The sequence below is a fragment of the Heptranchias perlo genome, chromosome 7 (genome assembly GCF_035084215.1).
Source record: "Heptranchias perlo isolate sHepPer1 chromosome 7, sHepPer1.hap1, whole genome shotgun sequence".
Lineage (NCBI taxonomy): Eukaryota > Metazoa > Chordata > Chondrichthyes > Hexanchiformes > Hexanchidae > Heptranchias > Heptranchias perlo.
In genome coordinates, this window is record NC_090331.1 from 73,879,631 (window position 1) to 73,896,472 (window position 16,842).

General features: G+C 44.4%; 1 protein-coding gene across 1 annotated transcript in view; it reads left to right on the forward strand.

Annotated features, from left to right (window-relative positions):
- Positions 1-7,118: 7,118 nt before the first annotated feature.
- Positions 7,119-16,842, forward strand: part of LOC137323875 (protein unc-80 homolog) — a 254,762-nt gene continuing 245,038 nt past the window's right edge. The window contains exons 1-3 of the mRNA XM_067987905.1: positions 7,119-7,272; positions 15,407-15,455; positions 16,378-16,534. Of these exons, the coding sequence (XP_067844006.1) occupies positions 7,181-7,272; positions 15,407-15,455; positions 16,378-16,534 (298 nt within the window). The 5' untranslated portion in view covers positions 7,119-7,180. The remainder of the gene's footprint in view (positions 7,273-15,406; positions 15,456-16,377; positions 16,535-16,842) is intronic.

Sequence of the window (16,842 nt, forward strand, 5' to 3'; positions counted from 1 at the left end):
GGTTATCACTGTTGTGATATATTAGAGTACGTGGCCAGAGAAGATATGGGAGGTGGAAGCATTGTCATGTAGAATTAGTGTAAAATTATGTTAAGTAAACATCAAATTGAGGAAGAACTATTATAAAGTACTCATTGGTCTAAGTATTAATTTGTCTATATTTTAGCATGAAAGAATATACTAACCTTCATAAGTTGTCGGCAGTCATCAGTATGATGCTGTTAATTTTTGTACTCTTCCAGCACATTTCAAAGACCTGTACACTGCACCAAAGTTTTCTGTGCAATAAACAATGAATAATATCAGTTTTAACTATGCAAGGTAAGTACATTCTTTCATGCTAAAATACAGGCAAATTAATACTTAGACCAATGTGTAATTTTTAATAGTTCTTCCTCAATTTTATGTTCACGTAATGTAATTTTATACTAATTCTACTACTAGATATTTATACTTATTTATCCATTGAGTATACAATAACCCAAGGAATTATTCTACATAAGACAATTGTATGAGGATTTTTTTATAGACAGTTTTACGAAGATTTTTTTAAATTGACAGTGTCAGAAAAGATCAAGTGCCTATCTCTAATATGTTAAAAGTCTTGCATAGGTCACGCATCCCTTGTATACATTAACCTTCCTGTGTCACACTTTTTTTGAGTAATTCTTTATATTTCTACATTTCTAAGATGTCAATGTTTGCCATCATGCTTTATTGATAGGCTTAAAGAGAATAGCAGCAATTCAGAACTGAAGTAGTTACTAGAATATATTAGGGAAAGAGTGACTGAGCATTTGGACAAATATGAGCTGATCAGATATATTGGCATTGGAGGGGGTGCAGCACAGATTCACCAGATACTGGGGCTAAAAGGTTAAATTATGAGGACAGGTTGCATAGACCATGAATGTATTCCTTGAGTATAGAAGATTAAGGGCTGATCTAATTTGAGGTGTTTAAGATGATTAAAGGATATTATAGAATAGATAGAAACTATCTCCTCTGGAGGGAAATTCCAGAAGGGGGCATAACTTTAAAATTAGAGCTAGGCCATTCAGGGCTGATGTCAGAAAGCACTTCTTCACACAAGGGGTAGTAGAAATCTGGAACTCTCTTCCCCTAAAAGCTGTTGAGGCTAGGACAATTGAAAATTTCAAAACTGAGATTAATAGATTTTTGTTGGGCAAGGGTATTAAGGGTTACGGAACCAAGGCGGCTAGATGGAGTCAAGATACAAATCAGTCATGATCTAATTGAATGGCAGAACAGGCTCGAGGGGCTGAATGGCCTATTCCTGTTTCTATGTTCCTAAGGAACATACAAATCAAAAGCAAAGTGAGCAGCTGCAAAACTGCCATTGAGAAAGTACCAACAATTGATGAAAACAATCCTGAATGACCTGTACGGGGAATCTACCAATAATTTAAATAGGGGGAACCAATCAAATCACTCAAAATTCTTTTTGAAAAATAATTCATCCATCCCCTACCCCTCCTCCCTTCCTTGGCCATTTGACGTCTTTCCTATTTTGTCCAGGTTCTCTACATCTTTCCCGGCACTGAGCTGAGAATCTGATACTAACTCTTTTCATGCTTATACTGTAGAATGCTTTACAAAATGGGAAACATGTTTCTCATCTCCATGCTTGGCAGTAGGAATAATGGGGGGAGGGTCTGATAATCACTATGTTGCAAACCATTGGATGTATAAAACACTGCCACCTCCAACTTGCTATAAGTAATGCCCGAGAGATCACCTGGTATTATATAATAATACATTGTTTCGTTCTACATATTATAATTGTTGAAACAGCATATCCTGGAACTTATCAACACACCATTAGATATCTACTGGTATCTCAAAAAGATGTACCTACCAAAAACTGACAAATAAAAAGGAAAAATGGTGACAACTTAATAAGTGGATTAAGGCCACTGAATTGAAAGAATTCATGAATACAATAAGTGAAATATGAAGGTGCAATATACAAATTTTCAGGACACACATTTACAATTAGAAATCCATCATATGAATACAACACTTACTATTTTAGGAGGTGCAAGTGAATTCAAGCTTATTCTGTTACCATTTTGTAATTCAATATTTTATTGTTTGCAATTATTGACTCTCTGGGTGATTCAGTCGGCCCAATCAATTTTTGGTGGTACTTTGTGATCAGGTCTCATTAACATTGAGATTAACATTTTAATACCTATTCAATGTTAGTAAGCTGGCAGCACTTCTTACAGGCACGTTGCCAATTGGGAAGGCAGGAAATCCAGCAGAGTGCCCTTTTTGTAAAGGCAGCTTGCAGCCCCTAAAAGGGAATGTGCACTTTCAAATGGTAGTAATGGAAAGTAAATAACTGAAATAGCAGGCAGCATGATAACATTGTCCAGAGCCCCTCAATTCTCTGATGCAGCCATGGAGATGCTCTTCAACAAGTGCAGAACAGGAATGAGGTGCCTCATCAAATTACACAGCAGCAATGGAGAGAGATGGCTTAGCAAGTCAATGCCAGCTGCACTGTTTCAGGGACCTGGCTGCAGTGCAGGAAGAAATTTAATGACCTGACGAGGACTACCAAAGTAAGACACACCTTCACATCTCTTATTCTGTGCACAGCTCTGCACAATTCTACTTTAGCCCTACCGTTGTCACTTCCCATGCCCCTCGTTCAATCAGAATGGGACACTTCACTACAGTCCCATCTGTTTGCACTCTCGGTCAACACCTGCTACTGCCATCACTCTTGGCCACACTTGCAGCTTCTTCCTCACATCATGTGCATTATTCGAAGCTGCCTCACACTTCTTCAAAATCCCTCAAACAGAAACATACACATTCAGCATTACATTGCTATTTATCTGCTATTGCTTACCCTTGCCATTACTTGCTGACGCTTAGCCCTTAGCTGCTTTTCTAGGTTCTTCAGACAACTCAGGCCCCACGGCCATACAGAATGAGGAGAGAACCCTCCTGAAGATGCACTGTCACCCACGCATCCTTCCAAGCACCATCACAGAAATTAGCACCCCTCATGGTGCTGAGTTAGAGGGGTCTCCACTGCATAATTCACTGAGCACATGAGCAGGAGCAGTGCAAGGACAGCCAATGAAACAGCACACCAAGCTAGCATCCTAGTTCTGCTGAAGAGGACAGAGATGCAAGGGGGTAGGCCTATGACAAGGGAGAGTCTGGCCCATGTAATTCTTACCTTTCTATCTGCACTGCTGCTGCTCATGTGCTTAGTGAATCATCGAGTGGATACTCCTCTAACTCAACACCACGTGACATTGTCAATGATTGTCTACATTCAATATTGATGAAGGGCTCATTATTCTAATATAACAATGAAAGGAGACACCATCTACTGTTTTTATTCTGGATTGCAGTGGGATGATCCCATGCCACCTGGACACATCACAAAAGATAGGCTCCACTCTGGAGTAGTGGCTTTGAGAGCTCTGCTTTGACCTTTGAACACGGTTCAGGATAACTAATTGACTGGAGTCCTATTGACAGCCAGTTCAATAAGATCTCTTCTTACAGAATCATATTGGAAGCAAGGGTTAGTCAGTCAGTCTGAAGGGACCATTCTCTCCGTGACATCCTGGTTCACTCTTTTGTCTTCCATCACCTCTACCACCTGCTTTCCTTTCCCTACACCTTCCCATGCAAACACAGGAGATGCAATACCTGACCAAACAGGTATTTACATGTTCTTCCTCCAACCTAGTATACTGTACTCATTGCTCATGCTGTAGTCTCCTCTACATCAGGGAAATCAAACACAGATTAGCTGATCGCTTTGCTGAACATGTCCCTTATGTCCACAAGTGTGATCTCGAACTCCCTAATGTTTGCCATTTCAATTCTCCATTCTGCTTCCACTCTGATCTTTGTCTTTGACACTGTTCCAATGAAGCCCATTGTAAACTCATGGAACAGCACCTCATCTTTCTACTAGGCATTTCGCAGTCCTCTGGCTTTAACAACTTCAGACCTTAACTACAGCTCCCATTTTCTCTTTGCCAGTAGGACATGCTAGCATTTACGGGGCTGGGTGGTAGGAACGGGTTGGAATAATACTGGGAAAGTGATCAGCAACCTTGGTGTCAACCTGCTTTCTTTCTTCAACTAGGCTCTTGAGCCACTGAAGCCTGCTCCGCCTTGCTGGCTTTTCATGCTTCCCTTTCTACCTAGTCTTCTTGAGCTATTCACATTCAGCGTGTCTTGTACAAGTTTTTTATTTCTTTGATTTATCTCATTATGCCTGCTTTTGTCTCCTGCTAATATCTCTTTTGCCATTTAACCATCTTCTGTTCTCCACCCAAGCACTTCACAGGTCTTTCTATTTATTTTCCTGTATGTATGTCTGTGTGTTTTTCTTTCCCCTCCACACCTCCTTTTCCTTATTCTGTTCCTTTTAAAATGCTGTTTATCTATATCTTCTAGATGAGGAAATGTCGACAGCCTTTGTTTCTCCACAGATGCTGCCTGACCTGCTGAGTATATCTAGCTTTTTCCATTTTTGTTTTCAGAGTTCCAGCATCTGCAGTGTTTTGTTTTTTGAATTACTTATTGTTCCCAGTGATTCTGGATAACATCTTCAATGTCTGAGCCATTAACGTATCAACTCTCCCCTCTGATTCAGCAGCGACAGCATATGGCTGTATGGAGGTTTTAAAACATGTGCAAACTCACTTTAATTTGAAATGCACTTAAATGTAACTTATTCCCAAATCCTGTCTTGGGAAAAATTGTGAAAAGTCCTAAAATGCAACAACTACATTATATCTGTATGATAATTGCATGTTTTATTTCAACCCTGTGATATTCCTGCACTATATGTTACATCCCTGTGATATCCTGGACTGTAAGTTACATCTTTTGTATTACTGCACATCTGTTATATCCTTGCTTTAGATGTTATCCAGTGTGTGATATTGTTGTTGTATATCAGTTCGAATCATAGCCTCAACCATTATGGGAATGAGAGGGATGTGTCCCCCGAAATTCCTTTGTCATGGTTTATGTACCCCCTCTTCCATTCCAAATCCTGTGATGTGGAGATGCCGGTGATGGACTGGGGTGGACAAATGTAAGGAATCTTACAACACCAGGTTATAGTCCAACAGTTTTATTTGAAAATCACACGCTTTCGGATGCTTTCTTCTTCGTCAGGTGACCTATAACCTGGTGTTGTAAGATTCTTTACATTATTCCAAATCCTGACATTGTCCCTGATCTCCCTACCAACTCTTTATATGTGGTTGTACATCTGCTCCTGTAGGAATAGTACTCCTGGGAAAAGCCCTAATTACGTGTTTTGGGTTGTTGTGGTATTTAATCACCACCGGTGTTTACCTAATAGACGACTGAATGTTAATAGAACAGTGGCTTTCAAACTTTATCTTGTTAGGGCTGCTCTTTAAATAATGACACACTCCCGCCTACCCCAACTTCGGAAAGACACCCTCAGCTACCCAAAGGAAAACAGTGCTATCACTGCAGAGACCATTCTTGGTTAGCATACAGCAATAGAAATAATGCACCAGTAAGTCAAAACTACAGAGATATGACATCATTGCATAGTATCTAATATTCCCGCATGGTTCGTTTCGCACTATATGGCGCATTTGAAGAGTATATCCGTGCATGGCGTATTATGCGCAGTGAGTGAAGTTTTTTTTTGCATGGTGTCGTATCCTTCCACAGCGTTTTATACACACAGTGCGATGTATTTGCACGGTATCATATAGCCCGTAAGGCGTGTTATGCAGAGCACAACGACGTTTTTTCCTCACCATATCTCATTCTATGCCTGCACGATATGGTATTTGAGATCACATGTGCACCACTGCCCTGTGGGTTGCAGCCGCGCTGGTTGATTGATTGATTGATGGATTGTGATTGATGGGCGGGCGAGCGGTCGGGTGCTGGTTGATTGATGGGCGAGCGGTCGGTCGGGCGGGCGCTGGTTGATTGATGGGCGAGCGGTCGGTTGGGCGGGCGCTGGTTGATTGATGGTCGGTCGGGCGCTGGTTGATTGATGGGCGGTCGGTCGGTCGGTGGTTGATTGATGGGCGAGCGGTCGGTTGGGCGGGCGCTGGTTGATTGATGGGCGGTCGGTCGGTCGGGCGGGCGCTGGTTGATTGATGGGCGAGCGGTCGGTCGGGCGGGCGCTGGTTGATTGATGGGCGAGCGGTCGGTCGGGCGGGCGCTGGTTGATTGATGGGCGAGCGGTCGGGCGGGCGCTGGTTGATTGATGGGCGGTCGGTCGGGCGGGCGCTGGTTGATTGATGGGCGAGCGGTCGGGCGGGCGCTGGTTGATTGATGGGCGGTCGGTCGGGCGGGCGCTGGTTGATTGATGGGCGAGCGGTCGGTTGGGCGGGCGCTGGTTGATTGATGGGCGAGCGGTCGGTCGGGCGGGCGCTGGTTGATTGATGGGCGAGCGGTCGGTCGGGCGGGCGCTGGTTGATTGATGGGCGAGCGGTCGGTTGGGCGGGCGCTGGTTGATTGATGGGCGAGCGGTCGGTCGGGCGGGCGCTGGTTGATTGATGAGCGGTCGGTCGGTTGGGCGGGCGCTGGTTGATTGATGGGCGGTCGGTCGGGCGGGCGCTGGTTGATTGATGGGCGAGCGGTCGGTCGGGCGGGCGCTGGTTGATTGATGGGCGAGCGGTCGGTCGGGCGGGCGCTGGTTGATTGATGGGCGAGCGGTCGGTCGGGCGGGCGCTGGTTGATTGATGGGCGAGCGGTCGGTCGGTTGGGCGCTGGTTGATTGATGGGCGAGCGGTCGGTCGGGCGGGCGCTGGTTGATTGATGGGCGGTCGGTCGGTCGGGCGGGCGCTGGTTGATTGATGGGCGAGCGGTCGGTCGGGCGGGCGCTGGTTGATTGATGGGCGGTCGGTCGGTCGGGCGGGCGCTGGTTGATTGATGGGCGAGCGGTCGGTTGGGCGGGCGCTGGTTGATTGATGGGCGAGCGGTCGGTTGGGCGGGCGCTGGTTGATTGATGGGCGGTCGGTCGGTCGGGCGGGCGCTGGTTGATTGATGGGCGAGCGGTCGGTCGGTTGGGCGGGCGCTGTCCGCACGCGCAGGTGCTGAAGCCGGAGGCGCGAGCCTGGTCCGGGAGTCGAAGCGGTAACGGCGGGGCTGGAGGAGCGCGGCCGGCGGCATGGTGAAGCGGAAGAGCTCGGAGGATGCGGAGCAGGAGTGCGGCCGGGGCATCCCTCTACCCATCCAGACCTTCCTGTGGAGACAGACCAGGTGAGAGAGCAGCCCCGGCTACCGACGGCAAATAAAACCCGGGGCCGCCGGGGAGCCCGGGCCTTCCCCTCCCCTCCCCTCCCGGTTAGGTGGCGGAGCCCGAATATTAAACGCTGATACTCAGGTCGGGTGGGGTAGGAGTGGGAGACGCTTCACTCCAGATTATCATAGAATGATGCAGCGTAGAAGGAGGCCATTCGGCCCATCGTGTCTGTGTCGGCTCTTTGAAAGAGCTATCCAATTAGTACCATTCCCCTGCTCTTTCCCCATAGCTCTGCAAAAGTTTCCTTTTTAAGGATATAACCAATTTCCTTTTGAAAGTTACTATTGAATCTGCTTCCACCACCCTTTCAGGTAGTGCATTTCCAGATCATAACAACTCACTGTGTTTTAAAAAAAAATCCTCATCTTCCCTCTGGTTCTTTTGCCAATTATCTTAAATCTATGTCTGCAGGTTACTGACCCTCCTGCCAGTGGAAACAGTTTCTCCTTATTTACTCTTATCAAAATTTTGAACACCTCAATTAAACCTCACTTAACCTTCTCTGCTCTAAGGAGAACAATGCCAGCTTCACTAGTATCTCAATGTAACTGAAATCCCTCATCCCTGGTACCATTCTAGTAAATCTCCTTTTAATCCTCTCCAAAGCCTTGATGTCCTTCCTAAAGTGTGGTACCCAGAATTGGACACAGTAGTCCAGCTGGGGCCTAACCACTGAAGCTATTGTCTGTTTCATTCCTGGGAAAAGCCCTAATTGCCTAGTTTGGGTTGTTGTGGTATTTAATAACCACAGGTGTTTATTTAACCAATGACTAAATGTGCTAATAGACCTGTGGTTTTCAAACTTTTGCTTGTTGGAGATACCCTGTGTTCCCCCCACCAACTTCAGAAAGACAGCCTCAGCTACCCAAAGGAAAACAATGCTATTACACATTCTTGGTTAGCATACACTGTAATAGAAATAATGTGCCAATAAGTTAATAAATACAGAGATCCATTGACCTTTGGGATTCTCTTACAGACCCCCTCTAGTATCTGCAGGCCATGATTTGAAAGTCAGTATAACCTGGGAATGATCATTTAGTTCTTGTAGATACAAAAAGTAGCTTCCTAACCAGAATCTTTGCATATTTGCAAAGCTGTTCCCTATTTTGATAAAAACTTTGCAGATGCACAAGATTGGCAGGGAATAAGGGAAAATTTTTAATTCCAGACTGCCAGGGTCTGTACACATGTCAACTGGCAAAGAATACATATGTATAACCATTGTATACTTACCAGCACTGTCAAAACGTCCCCTCTTCTCAATTTAAGACTGAAGGGAGTAAGTGTGTGCCTTTTACCATCCTTGTACAAAAGGGAATACTGATGTGTATGCAACAAGGATCACAAAGTACCAGAGTTTAGACAACTTTCCACTAGAGTTGTAGAGATCCATCGCATACTCCACGCTAGACTCCAGGGATATTAGCCATTTACCGCAAACCCAACTATTAAGATAACGAGAAATAAGAAAATGGTTTATATGTGCGGAAAATAATTTTACCCTTCCACTCATCCAGTTTACTGATTTTATTTTAAAGGGACAGACACCATAAACTCAAAATGATCTTCACAAATAAACCTGAAGCAAACATATTAGTATCACTTTGAGTTATCAGTTTTCTCGCAATATCGTAAAGTGATTCCTGCAACAGATCGCTTTAGGTAGAAAGTAAGAAAGAAGCAATGAAGAATTGTTTTGAAGAATTGTGTTTAAGTTGTGGACTGGTTGCAACATGAAAATGATAATTAAAAATTGCACCATTTGCTCTCCTTTCATATGGTGTTTCCTGCTTTCTCTCTTAATTTTCTCCCCTCTCCATCATTTCAATTTACTGATATCCCTGATGTACCATAATTACAAATTGTGCAGGAGATATTTAGGGGATAAGAACGAATGTATAGCCATAACATTTGTAGATTGTTGGGCATAGGATAGACAAGTGATTTTTTGACAGAAGGTATGGAATATGAAAAGAATGGATGCTTTGTAGTGAATTATAAGGCTGCAATCCAGTCAAAAATTCAGGTAATATATACTTCAGTAGTTTGTAGCTTCACCCTAGGTCTGGGCCACTTTTTTCAAACCAATGGGTCTGATAATCATGAGCCTGTTGTTTGAATCTTAGTAATTACTGACCATGAGGTGTCCATTTTCTCCGAGTTTGCCTAGACAATGCAGCGGCGGGGGCATTGGGGGGGGGGCAACCTGCTGACATGCTGACATGCTTCCTCCAATGCCATTCTCAGTTGGCTGCTAGGAAGCAAACATGATGGGCTCGATTTTCGCGTCGGGTTACCTGCGGGTTTCCAGCGGGGGGGCCCCGAAAATCCCGATATCCGGTCACGTGACCGGATCGCGCCAAAATCCCGCCCACTTCCGGGTACCGCGCTGACGTGCGGGGCTGCGCGCGCAAGCCCCGCTGGTGGGAATCCCGCAGGCAATTAAAGCCAGCGGGGTTCCATTTGAGAGTACTTACCTTGCTTGTTGAGGTCAGTTAATGAGCTGAATCAGCTGTCAAAAGAGGAAGTGTGGGATTTTGGGTTCAAGGCAGTGAGTTTCCCACACTAGGGGAAACAGTCTCTCTCCAACTAGGCGTGTTGCAGCCAGCAGCCTGTGGCAGGTGCCAAGGTGCACTCCACGGGGGAGAGCCCTCACCCACGCAGGAGGCCACCGCGTCACATAGGGCAACCCCTGCCCTCCACCACCCCCCGCCAAGCCAGAGGACAGACCGACACGAAACCGCAGCCCTAGTGCGAGGAACCACCCACCTACCCTGCACAACCCCTCAGACCAACACCTGCCAGATGGGTGGTGCGTGGACACCCTCGGAGGACGAACAGCATGACCAGCCCCAGCAGCCTCGTAGTCCACGCCGTCCGCCGCAGAGACGTGGAGCCCCCCAACACGGTGTTGTTGCACGCCCACCTGCACAGCAGGAGGGAGGGCTACCGCTGGGAGATACGCATTGCAGAGGGCACTACCCTCGCCGCAGGGTCCACAGACCGAGGCGCAGCTCCCCGGACCTCTCCGAGGAGCAGTACACAGGGAGGCGCAGATTCGCTCGACATGTAGTCGTGGAGATCTGCAGGCTCTTTCATGCCGAGCTGCTCCTGGCTGGCCCCAGCACCAACTGCTTACCTGTCGCTGTCAAAGTCACCACTGCCCTCCACAACTTCTCCTCCGCATCCTTCCAGGGTGCAGCCGGCTACACCGCCGATGTCTCTCAGTCGTCTGCGCGGAAGAGCCCTGCAAATACACCTGCACCTACTCTGCAGTAACACGATGGGTGGCATCAGTGGTGGGTCCTCATAGTGATACCCAGGAGCGGGCATTATTGGACACAACGGACAGGATTCGCGGAGACATGGCAGTGGTGGTGTCAATATAATGTGTGCTGTTTGTTGCTCTGAAATTCAATATAGGTAACACCCAGGACAAACCCTCAGACACCCTTGTGCACCCCCTTCATGCTCACGACACGTTTGCCTTACGCTGCCTACTGCACATATGTGATGCATGCCCTGTGGCTGCAGCACAGGTGGTGGCAGGTTGAGTGAGGCTGGCCGTGAGGGAGATGCACGAGAGGTTGAGTATGGGATGGAGCAATGAGATTGTATGAGGATTGGATCGCGTGTTAGTGGCAGGATGAGTACTGGCGAGGTGAGTAGGTGGAGGTAAGATGAGGATGGGGTTTGAGTGGGTATGAAGGGTGATGTGACAGAGTAGTGTTGGCGGTGCCGAAGGAGATGTGGGATGGGGGCAGTGTTGTGGCAGACGGAGTGTAGGGGAAAGACTTCGTGTTCTCACTGTGGCTGACCTACTGCGGTCATTGCAGCGCCTCCTTCACTGTATGCAGGTGGGCGATATGTTGGTGGCGCAGGTGACTCCCTCTGCCACCTCGAGGCAGGCCGCTTCCTCCCGCCCGCCGGGGGGATGATCTGTGTCCTCCCCCTCCTCCTCACCCCATCTGATGATACCTGGGGTGAGGCATCATTAAACTGGGAGCAGCCTTCCCCCTGGGCTGCTCCATGCTGCAATTTGTCCCATTGGTTGCAGCATCTGTCAGTGGAGGACTGCCCCTTTAACTAGAGAGCCTCCAGCTGACCGATCGTACTGCGCATGCGCAGCCCGCCCGACGCGCAGACCAGCGCCGTGGACCCCGGAGGAGCAGGTAATTGATTCCTATTAGTGTGTTGCCTGCTACGATCGCGCGGGCAACCCACTAATTTCGCCGAGCGTGTTGACCACGCTCCCGGAGGACCACCCGCTGGGAACCCGCAGGCCTGCTAAATTCGAGCCCGATGGGTTTGATAATGACTTACACCCTTTTCCCTCTCTCCATGGCAATCTATCTATCTATCTAGATGTGCTATCTAGCACTCCATGTCAAAACAACATGGCTGTATAAGTTGAAGTATCACCAATATTGCAAAGGTTAAAGTGATTAGACATTTGTGGTGAACTCACAGACTTTGGAAGCCCATTTCATTAGAGTAACTCTGCCTCAACCCCCTCACCCTGCCCATTTAGTGCAGCAGCCTATAAGAGCATTAAAATAATCATTAGCTGAATCTAAAGTAGATTGAAAGGACATTGCCTTTGATCTAGCCCTATTTCAAAATTAAACTTGCATGTATATATTTGTATGGATCAACGAGGGAGAATCGATGGCTCTAGGTTAATCTAATGGTTTAGTCTCACTGTTCTGGATTTAAACATTTTAATTGGATTTGCTACATATATAGTGTGAAATTCTTGGCATCTGATTAACACTATTCTTGCATTTACACAGCATCTCATGTATCGATTTAGGAATTGGCCTCCAATGTCTGATTTCTTTGATTGGGATTTAAAACTGTGTAATCTCCTTTTGATGGAATTATATTTGGGTAAAACTATTGGATAATTCATTCAAATCTCTATGAAAGTTTCTTTAATGCACTTATTATTACTAGGGATGTGGATTGCTCCTTGAAAGCAATTTCCTTTATTTGACCTTGTCTGGCTGATGTGCATTTTCAACATGCCACTGATTTGAAGGCTCCAACAATATCTCAAAACTAAAATATACAAAATTAAAATATATTCTGAACAGGCTAAGAATTACTGTATTGGTTGCACCAGACTAAAAGTTGCACTTGGGGCTTTGTTGCTGGTAGCCTGTTAGAAAACTGGCAGTCTCACTGGTGCATAGATAGCATGCATTTGTGGTTTGTAAAAATCTGCTTATAAGTGTGACATACCAGGTTTTATTGTAGGAAATATTCAGTCAGTGTACACATTTTCCTAATTTTACTTCATAATCTAAATTATTATTCAATATTTTTAGTCACTTGTTGATAACTGGGTGTAATCAGAAAACTAAACAAAAGAAATGGTCAGCAGATCTGTTTTGCTAGTTTGACTCACCATCTGTGTGTCTACTGGCCTGGCGGATCACAAAGTAATTAATTAAAAAATAACAGCAGGTCCCAGACTTGGGAGTTTGTGATCCGAGAAAGCATCGGCAATAGTACTCTTTTAAATAACTATAAAAATGATGATTAATTTTATCCTCTTTGTTTTTCTGTCCTTTTCTGCTGATCTTTGTTGAATATGTCTTTGTTTAAACACTGGGGAACTGGTTGGGAAGAGTTATTTACCCTGTCGTTGTGAGAGATCAAAATTAACATCTACAGTGATAGTCATTTACACAAGGTTATTTTGTGGCAATTCAGTTGTATGTTTTAGTTAAATCAGCTTCCTCCTTTATGGAATCACTCATTCAAGCCAGTCCCCTTGATCATGTAATTAGCAGTCAGTTCATTTTTAAACAAAAACATTTCAAAAATATTAGAAAGATTGAAAATAAAAGCATATTAAACTTAATTGTAGTTCTTTGAAATTTTATTTCTTAATGTAGTACTCTTCCCCTTTAAATCAAAAATATTTTCTGTTATTTTGCAAGCAGTGTGATAAGCAAAAATATAATTTTATATTATACTGTTCATGTCCTCAATCCATAAATTTTTCAAATCAAATTGCACTGCAGTTGAAACAGTGGGCTAGAAATCGCTCAGAGCAGCGAGGCAACGGTCACTGCTGCTCCTATGCATTAAAGTACCAAAATTACTGTGGGTTCTGTGGTGTTGCATTGCTTGAATTTGAACTTTAAAAAATTGTGCACTATCACCCCAGCCTCTGAGCAGCATGAGTTGCCGTGGCTGGAAAAGTCTGAGAGGAGAAGAAGACACGCCCACAAAACCTGTCAGGAAGAGAAATCACGCCCACAGATTCAGCCTGCATTGCTCAAACAGGCAAGCAGAATTCATTCGTTGATAGTTAGTATTCTGGATGCAAATAAACATTTTAATTTTTTTTAATAAAAAGCCAAAGAAATAATTGAGACAGAATTAGGGTGGATAAAGGGGAACCAGTGGACGTAGTGTATTTAGACTTACAGAAGGCATTCGACAAGGTGCCACATAAAAGATTATTGCTCAAGATAAAGAATCACTGGATTGGGGGCAATATTCTGGCATGGGTGGAGGATTGGTTATCTAACAGGAAGCAGAGAGTTGGGATAAATGGTTCATTCTTGGACTGGCAACCAGTAGCCAGTGGTGTTCTGCAGGGGTCGGTGCTGGGTCCCCAACTCTTTACAATCTATATTAACGATTTGGAGGAGGGGACCGAGTGTAACATATCAAAGTTTGCAGATGATACAAAGATGGGAGGGAAAGTAGAGAGTGAGGAGGTCATAAAAAACCTACAAGGGGATATAGACAGGCTGGGTGAGTGGGTGGAGATTTGGCAGATGCAATACAATATTGGAAAATGTGAGGTTATGCACTTTGGCAGGAAAAATCAGAGAGCAAGTTATTATCTTAATGGCGTGAAACTGGAAAGTACTGCAGTACAAAGGGATCTGGGGGTCCTAGTGCAAGAAAATCAAAAAGTTAGTATGCAGGTGCAGCAGGTGATCAAGAAGGCCAACGGAATGTTGGCTTTTATTGCTAGGGGGATAGAATATAAAAACAGGGAGGTATTGCTGCAGTTATATAAAGTATTGGTGAGACCGCACCTGGAATACTGCATACAGTTTTGGTCTCCATACTTAAGAAAAGACATACTTGCTCTCGAGGCAGTACAAAGAAGGTTCACTCGGCTAATCCCGGGGATGAGGGGGCGGACATATGAGGAGAGGTTGAGTAGATTGGGACTCTACTCATTGGAGTTCAGAAGAATGAGAGGCGATCTTATTGAAACATATAAGATTGTGAAGGGGCTTGATCGGGTGGATGCGGTAAGGATGTTCCCAAGGATGGGTGAAACTAGAACTAGGGGGCATAATCTTAGAATAAGGGGCTGCTCTTTCAAAACTGAGATGAGGAGAAACTTCTTCACTCAGAGGGTGGTAGGTCTGTGGAATTTGCTGCCCCAGGAAGCTGTTGAAGCTACATCATTAAATAAATTTAAAACAGAAATAGACAGTTTCCTAGAAGTAAAGGGAATTAGGGGTTACGGGGAGCGGGCAGGAAATTGAACATGAATTTAAATTTGAGGTTAGGATCAGATCAGCCATGATCTTATTGAATGGTGGAGCAGGCTCGAGGGGCCGATTGGCCTACTCCTGCTCCTATTTCTTGTGTTCTTATGTAGAAGGGAAAAGTAAAAAAAAAATAATTTAAAAATGTATTTTTAATGACCAAAAACTATTAAAATAAGGAGTAATATGAAACTCCACATTTTTAAAAGTTAATTTTTAGTTCTTTGGCAGTCATTAAGACTTACCACACTGTTAACTTAGTTTACACCTGTATTTTTAAGCATATCTGTTTGGTGGGGTAATTAGTTACTTTCCAGCTGGGCAGATAAGCAAGTTTGCACTTTTTCACTGATTTTCCTGATTGCACCGTGCAATGTCCCTTTAATTCAAAGCTGTCATTATCGCCGGCGAACCACTTGGAGCAAGTTCCCGATTTCCGCGTTTCCCTGCGCGTGTGCAAACGCTGGAACTTGCTTCTTGAACTCGCCACTAAAAACGGAGAGTGCTGTTATTTTGGGAGCAATTTCTGCCCCAATACCTTTTCGTTTTTATCTTGCAGTGCATTTCTGAGACCAAAGCTGGGCAAACAGTATGAAGCCTCCTGTGTGGTATGTCATCTTATTTTAACAATGCATGTATTCTGTGGTTACTAAGGTAATAATGAAGAATTTCAGTTCAGTTCTGAAACATGACACAAATGTAGGTGAGCACCTGTTTTCTGTATGATGCAACTAAATATCATTACCACCATGATTGGCATCCTTGCCACTGAACTCAATATCCACCCCCTCCACCGCCAGTCTGCGGTGGTTGCAGTAAGTACTACCTACAGGATGCACTGCAGCAACTCTGCAAGATTACTTTTATAGCATCTCCCAGCCCCATAATCTCTAACACCATGAACGATAAAAGCAGCAATATCATGGGAACACCATCACCTACAAGTTCCCATCCAAGTCACATGCTGTCCTGACTTGGACATAAAGCACCATTCCTTCATTGTTGCTGGGCTAAATTCCTGGAATTTCCTACCATCAACACCAGTGTGCATAAAGGACTACTGATCCTTAATCAAACGATGGTGGTTTTGATGGCCAGTAATATGATGATTAACTACATTTAGTTTACATGTAACTCCTGGCATCGCATGCGGTGTTCCAGAACATTTCAACAATCACCCATATAATAAATAAACTATTATACCAGTAAAAGAACATGCATGTTACTTTGTTCACAAAGCTTAACTGGCCAACACGACAATAATCCTTTCTTTGAACAGCATTACTGAAACATATCCTGAGATCTTAACCACAGGACCCACCAGCATTAGTCTAATCATGTACATTGTAAATGTTTAATAACATTGTAAATGTTTAATAAAATGTTGTAATTCAAATCTTTTTTCTGACTATAATTTTCTTAATAAATAACTAACCCATGTACAGTGAATTGAACTTAGCACCAATAGTAGTGTATTACTTGTAGAAAGAATCCATTAATTTATTTTAACTGTGTTTTGTTGGTTTCTAGTCCTTTGAGCGCGTACTGGTGGAGAGCAAATTACATGGTCTCTCGCCTGCACTCTCCGAGGCCATCCAGAGTATTACACGCTGGGAACTAATACAGGCTGCCTTACCACATGTACTCCACTGCACAGCCACCCTACTGTCAAACCGGAACAAGCTTGGTGAGCTCTCATGCTTTCCCCTCTGCATATTAACTTTTCCAAAAGATAAACATTAGTTGTATTTTGCACATATAGAAGTATTTTGTTGTGAGGAATCAAGATATTTTCAGGATACATGCATTGCCCAGTAGCTAAAATTTCAAACATACAGAATTGTACTGTGCACATATCAGTAAATATATTGACATTCTCAAGGACTAAAATAAAAGGTGTCATTTAATACTCACTTTTTCTATAAATAAATATATATAGACCATAACTGTATCAGCATTCATTACTAACAGATCATATAGAAGTACCAACTTTGT